Source organism: Crocuta crocuta, unplaced genomic scaffold (genome assembly GCF_008692635.1).
Source record: "Crocuta crocuta isolate KB4526 unplaced genomic scaffold, BGI_CrCroc_1.0 scaffold143, whole genome shotgun sequence".
NCBI lineage: Eukaryota > Metazoa > Chordata > Mammalia > Carnivora > Hyaenidae > Crocuta > Crocuta crocuta.
This window is the reverse complement of record NW_027529175.1, coordinates 5,927,938-5,934,339: the sequence shown is the minus strand read 5'-3', so window position 1 is coordinate 5,934,339 and position 6,402 is coordinate 5,927,938. Positions and strand designations below refer to the sequence as shown.

Genomic DNA, 6,402 nt, shown 5'->3' with positions numbered 1-6,402 from the left:
GGTTCCCCCCTCAGCACCTGCCCAACTTCTTGGGACCTGGAGGGGGGGGGCACCTGCCCACATCTCCCCGCCAGCCAGCCTAGGGACCCCTGGCCAGCTCAGCTCCTCCATGTGAGGCCACTCTGGGCCCAGGCACAGAGCTGTTCAAGGCCCGTCCTAGAGCACCTCGCACTGGATTCGCACTGGTGGCCTCAAGAGGCTGGGCTCCCTGTGAGCAGACAGTGCCCCCAGCCCCTCCCTGATACCACTTTCTTCCCGTTCGAAGGGACACCGGGCGGGCTGGCTCACCAAGGCCTGGAGAGGCCGGGATGCTGACCCTTGGCTGCCCTGCGGAAGTTGGTTTTCTCCTGGCACTTGTCCACTGGCTGGAGGTGCAGCCCTGCCCAGCTGAGGGCAGACACAGAGCAAATCCTTTCCTTTCTCTTCTTTTGGGGAGCAGGAAGTATAAGGCTCTGTTAACTCGGTGCAGGCAGGATGAACTTATTTGACAGTGAGGTCACGAAGGGTGAGGCCTCCCCTCCGTCTGACCACACCTGCTGGACCCTGGAGACCCACACAAGGGTCCAGGGTGGTGGTGAAGGCCAGCGTCACAGCCTGGGGCCCACAGCCTGAGCAGCTGCCTCTGTACTATTTCTTTTAACCTTAAATGTCAGTATATCAGAATTTGGAACCGTGATGTGAAAATGCAAGTTTCTAGCTTCACAGGAAAACACCAGAGGCTCTGCCTACCCTCTGCCCCCTGGCTGCGATGGCTCCAGGCACTGATCTGGGTGGCAGAGTGGGTCCCTGAGGCCCGCAGCTGCCTCACTTCCTGCCGTCCGTTCCCCATTGGGAGCCCGAGGCACCATGACGGGTAGTGCCCGGCCATTCCCAGGTGGATCAAACAGGAAACACCAGCTCACTTGGCTTCCTTTCTCAGACCTCCATACCCTCATGTTTGCAGAGTGGTCTGATCTGGTCGCTTGCTTCCCCACCCGGTGCCGTTTGGCCCTCGGCGCCTGGTGCGGGGCTGGCGCTGAGCCACCCTCCCTGTCCACGCAGTTCCTGTGCACGGTGATTGCCATCGTCTTGCACTATGTCTACATGAGTACCTTTGCCTGGACCTTCGTGGAGAGCCTGCATGTCTACCGCATGCTGACCGAGGTGCGCAACATCGACGCCGGGCCCATGAGGTTCTATTACGTCGTGGGCTGGGGTGTCCCAGCCATCATCACAGGTGAGGACTCAAGGACTTGCTCGGCTGGGGTGGCGTGGGCAGGGAACCCACCACTGTTTGGGGGATTCATGTGGCATTGCAGACAGGGGAGCCCGTCTCAGGTAAGCCCGCCCCCGCCCCCCACCCCGGTCCTGGGCCAACAGGCTCCCTGGCCCCCTCTGTCATTGGTGCCCGGCTTGCCTGGCCCCGGGCAGAGGAGGCCCTGCCCTTGTCTGCACATGTGAGCGTGATCATTCAGTGCGCGCTGCGGGGACGCATCTCCCGTCAGGGGCGGGCTCCCTGGGACTGGGGCGGGTCTGCTCAGGGTTCTGTTTGTGGCAGCTAACAGACAAAAACTCCGTGTCTGCCCACTGTGTGGGTGGGTGGGCAGGTATGAATGTGTGTGCCTGTGGCGTGTGTGTGTTTGGTACGTGTGGTCTGTGTGTAGTATGCACGTGTGTGTATGTGGTCTGTGTGGGGTGTGTGGTCTGTATGTGCTGTATGTACACACGTGTGTGCTGCATGTGGGGCATGCCTGTGTACACGCTCTGCCGTGTATGCGTGCACTCTGTATGTAGAGTATGTGTTCTGTATCTGGGGTGTGGTCTGTAAGGTATGTGTGGTTGGGCCACGTGAGCTACGTGTGATCTATAAGTGGTGTGTGGGGTGTGTGCTTTCCGTGTCGTAAGTCGTGTGTAGTGTGTGTGTGTGGTATGTGTGGTTTGTATGTGGGGGTGTGGTCTGTAGCATGTGTACATATGTGTGGTTTGTGTGTGGTCTATGGGGTCTGTATGTAGTATGTATGTATGTGCGTGTGATCTACATGGGTGGGTGTGGTCTGTATGGTGTACCTGGGGTATGAGGGGGGGTGTGTGGTCTGTATGGAGTGTGTGTGTGCGTGCATGCGTGTGTGTGCAGGGCTGGGAATGCCCACCTGTGACCACGCGCCGCCCAGGAGGGGCCTCCCCCGCGTGTGGCCTCACCGCCCCACCCCGTGCAGGACTCGCTGTGGGCCTGGACCCCCAGGGCTATGGAAACCCAGACTTCTGCTGGCTGTCCCTTCGAGACACCCTGATCTGGAGCTTCGCTGGGCCCATTGGGACGGTTATAATTGTGAGTCTGGGACTCCGCAGAACCCACGGTTCTGGGAAATGTGGGAAGTGGGGTGTGTGGGCTGGAAGGGGTCTTGGGGGTCCATGGGGCCACTGGCTCTTCAGAGGGGCCTGCTGGGCAGGAAAGGCTGATTCACGGCGATGAGGCCTTGCCCTTAGGCCTGTGGATTTGGGGTTTCCTTCCGCATCCAGGTCCACGGTGAGGCCGCTCGGTGTCCAGCACCACCCCCATCCCGGGGTCGCTGTGGGCAGGTAGGGTGGGGGCCCCGAAGCCTTCCCATTCCAGCCTCTCGAGACGCCGGCACAGACCCTCCAGGGCATTTGGTCTGCGGAGATCTGTTGAAGCGATACCCACGAGCTGGCCGCCTGACTTTGGTTTTTGTAACTTTTTTTCAGGTCAACACAGTCCTCTTTGTCCTGTCTGCAAAGGTGGCCTGTCAGAGAAAGCACCACTATTACGAAAGGAAAGGAGTCATGTGAGTGGGTGCCCACACTGACCCCGGTGCGGGTCTGCACACTCGGTCTGGAGAGCGCCCGCCCGTCACCCAGCGGCCCGGCTGCAGTGGGGAGAGGCTGGGAGCCCTGCAGCGCATTGTGGGGGAGAGGGACGCGGGGATCCCAGAAACGTTGGGGCGGAGGACCCGCAGCGTTTGCTGGTCCATATGCTGAGGGGAGAAGGGAAGGCTGACGTCCGGGCTCCGTCCCCCTCACCGGCGTCACGTTAACAGATCGGGATGGAAAGGGAAGGGAGAATGACAGCGGGTGTGGGGAGGTGCCGAGGTGCCTGGACACAGCAGAGTGGGGTCAGGCAGGGCGTGGGCGGGGCCTCTGAACTTTCTGGGTTGGTGATGGTGATGTAGCAGTGGAGAAGTGGCGAGGCGCTGTAAAACGGTCTTAGGAAGGGAGAGAGGGGGTAGATACACGGTGGACAGCCCGGCGGACCCCTGGTGGAGGGGGGGACAGGCCGAGTCACTCCACGCCCCCCCCCAGCTCCCTGCTGCGCACCGCCTTCCTCCTGCTGCTGCTCGTCAGCACCACCTGGCTGCTGGGGCTGCTGGCCGTGAACAGCGACGCGCTGACCTGCCACTACCTCTTCGCCGTCTTCAGCTGCTTACAGGTGGGCAGCTGTCCGGGGCACTGGCGGCCGCTTCGTGGCCCAGCCTTGGTGAGGCCGTGGGTCACTTGTGCTGCCTCTACTCTGAGATGCCCCAAGGGCGTCCCTGGGGACACCTGGACCCAGCATCCGGGCGTGTCCTCGCTCTCGAGACACTCGGGGCCACAGTGGGGCGGTGACCAGGGGTGACGGCGAGGCCTCCCCGCCTGCGGTCCCGCCCCCAAGGGCCCCAGTGTGCCAAACACAGCTCTCCCCAGGGACTTCTCAGGGGCCCCAGGGCACCGTCCCTGGCCCAGCCAGTGCCACGGGCACATTTTCCCTCCACAGGTGACAGTAAATCCCACGTGCGTCCTCAGGGAGGGTGTTAGCCATTAACAGTTCACACTGAGGGCTTCCCAGTAAGCTGACTGAGGATGTCATGTTGGGGACTCGGATGGCCTGGAAGCAGGGGGGCCTTCCTGGCCCCTGGCCCCGCCCCCCTGAGCAGGCAGGAGCCCTGGGCAGGGGGTGGGGGTCTATGCGGGCCGCAGCGGCCATCTGCACATGTTGGTGGGCTGTGTCCTGTGTGTCCCCAGGCAGGTGGGTGTGCAGCGTGGCAGCCACAGGACCCTGGCTGCTTCCCCAAGGGCCGGTCCTTGCCCTGACCGGCCACCCCTCCCTCCAGGGTCTCTTCGTCCTCCTGTTCCACTGCGCACTCAACAGGGAGGTCCGGAAGCACCTGAGGGGGGTCCTCGCTGGAAAGAAGCTGCACCCAGATGACTCGGCCACCACGAGGGCCACCCTTCTGACGGTAGGCGGTCCCCAGGGAATCCACGTAGGGCCTGGGGTCCAGGCTGCTCCGCTGGCCGGGGGTTCCGTGTGAGCACCTAGACCAAGCATTAGCTGCAGCTGCGTGGTCTGCGGGTCCCTCACAGAGGGGGCACCACAGAGCCCTCTGGGAGAGTGGCATCGAGCCTGATGCCATCCCTGATGTCCTGGGAACAGAGCACAGTTCACCGAATGGCGTCTGTCACAGTTGCAGCCCCACTTTCCAGGGTCTCGGAGGACAGGGCGGCAGCACAGTGGAACCCCGGCCAGAGGTCGTGGCTGTGGGAAGGAAGCCATTCTCTGGCCACTGTGGAGGCCGAGGGACGCTCCCCTCCAGGCCACCATGAGGCCCCTGTACTCTGTGCCCAGCAGGGGACAGTCGGTGCTAGCTGGGGCTTGCTGTGGGGACAGCGCCATCCTCTGTACCCCGGTGGCCTCTGCTGTGCGAATGACCGTGTCCCCTCCCCCAGCGCTCCCTCAACTGCAACCACACCTGCAGCGATGAGCCCAACATGTTCCGCACGGCCCTGGGCGAGTCCACCGCCTCGCTGGACAGCACCGTCAGGTCAGGCCGCAGGCACCCTTGCTCGGCTTGGGGGGACGGGCGCCCAGCGCTCGGGGCACACAGAGGCAGCCAAGCCAGCGGGAAGGGCCCCTGCTGTTCCAGTTGATGAATTCTCCATGTGTTCTGGGAGTCTCTTGTGGCAGAGAACCTTCCAGAGCCCCATGGGGCCGTCTTGGCACGTGCAGAAGGTGCTGGGTGATGTTGGAGGGCCATGCCATGCGATCCCCTCAGTGGTGGTGCCGAGCCCAACCTGCTTATCCTCTCTAGGGACGAAGGGGGCCAGAAGCTGAGCGTGTCCTCTGGGCCAGTGCGGGGCGGCCATGGGGAGCCAGACTCGTCCTTTGTCCCCAGGAGCTCCAAGAAGCCTCACGGTAGGTGTCCCCTGGAGGGCAGCCCCCCATCAACCTGGGCATCTCCCTCCCGGGCGGCTGTGGGTGACAGCTCCTTGCCACCTCTTGCCTGACCCACGGGCTTCACGGTCACTGCACGTGCAGCCTTGAGGAGGAGTCTGCGGTCACATTGCAGTCGGTGGGGAGATGGTTGCCCCCCGGGGCCCAGCTGGCCCTACTCTGCCCTTGGCCTGAGCCCCCGTCCCTCCTGTCTACCCCGCAGGCCACGATTCAGACTCAGACAGCGAACTGTCCCTGGATGAACAAAGCAGCTCTTACGCCTCCTCGCACTCATCTGACAGCGAGGATGACGGGGCGGAGGCCGAAGACAAATGGGACTTGGCTCGGGGCCCCGTCCACAGCACCCCGAAAGGTGAGCTGGGGGCCGGGGGAGAGCTGAGTCCTCAGTATGTGCAGAACACAGGCAGGGACGTCTGGGGGTCCTCATTGCAAGGACCACACAGGCTGACCGCCATCACTGCTGCGGGCGCCAGCGTGAGGCTCAGGGTGTTGAGGCGCAGTGGGGGCTTGCTGATGGGCCCCCACTGTCAGGACCTTGGCTCTCTGAGCACCTGGAGGGGGCGCCCCAGTTGGGCCCACAGCTCTGGGAGTACTGGGCCCCCACGGATGCAAGCTCCCCACGGAGGGACACTAAGGAACCTTCCAGGGGGTGTAGCTCCAGGCCAAGCAGGGAGCGACCCCACTTGTTGACCGTCATTCCTGTGACACAGCGGACACTGTAGCCAACCACATCCCAGCCGGCTGGCCCCACGAGAGCCTGGCCGGGAGCGACAGTGAGGAGCCCGGCGACAAGCCGCACCTGAAGGTGGAGACCAAGGTCAGCGTGGAGCTGCACCTGGACGAGCAGGGCAATCACTGCAGCGAGCGCCCCCCAGACCAGGAGAGCGGGGGTCCGCTGAGGCCTGCAGGCGCGCTCCCCAGCCAGCCCCCTGAGCAAAGAAAAGGTACTTCAGGGGTGGTGAGGGCCCTGGGAGACCAGGGGGGACAGCGGCGAGAACTGGGACAGAAGCAGGACCCTCCTGGGAGGGGGCGGGGTCCTGGGGCCAGGGGGCAGGTGAGGCAGGGGCGGGGTCCCAGTGGAAGGATGTAGGTGAGGAAAGTGACTGCGGGCGGGGTGTAGGCGAGGCGGAATGCAGGTAGGTAGGTAAGTGGGTGGGGGCAGAGGTGGGGACGGGTGGGGGCAGGGTCCTGTTAGGGTT

The 6,402-nt window shown here is 63.5% G+C and overlaps 1 protein-coding gene across 1 annotated transcript in view; it reads left to right on the top strand.

The window, feature by feature from the left end:
- Positions 1 to 6,402, top strand: part of CELSR1 (cadherin EGF LAG seven-pass G-type receptor 1) — a 134,367-nt gene that overhangs the window by 126,480 nt on the left and 1,485 nt on the right. Inside the window, exons 28-36 of the mRNA XM_077757901.1 lie at positions 1,042 to 1,216; positions 2,196 to 2,308; positions 2,704 to 2,783; positions 3,298 to 3,424; positions 4,086 to 4,211; positions 4,699 to 4,793; positions 5,061 to 5,164; positions 5,406 to 5,555; positions 5,914 to 6,147. Of these exons, the coding sequence (XP_077614027.1) occupies positions 1,042 to 1,216; positions 2,196 to 2,308; positions 2,704 to 2,783; positions 3,298 to 3,424; positions 4,086 to 4,211; positions 4,699 to 4,793; positions 5,061 to 5,164; positions 5,406 to 5,555; positions 5,914 to 6,147 (1,204 nt within the window). The remainder of the gene's footprint in view (positions 1 to 1,041; positions 1,217 to 2,195; positions 2,309 to 2,703; positions 2,784 to 3,297; positions 3,425 to 4,085; positions 4,212 to 4,698; positions 4,794 to 5,060; positions 5,165 to 5,405; positions 5,556 to 5,913; positions 6,148 to 6,402) is intronic.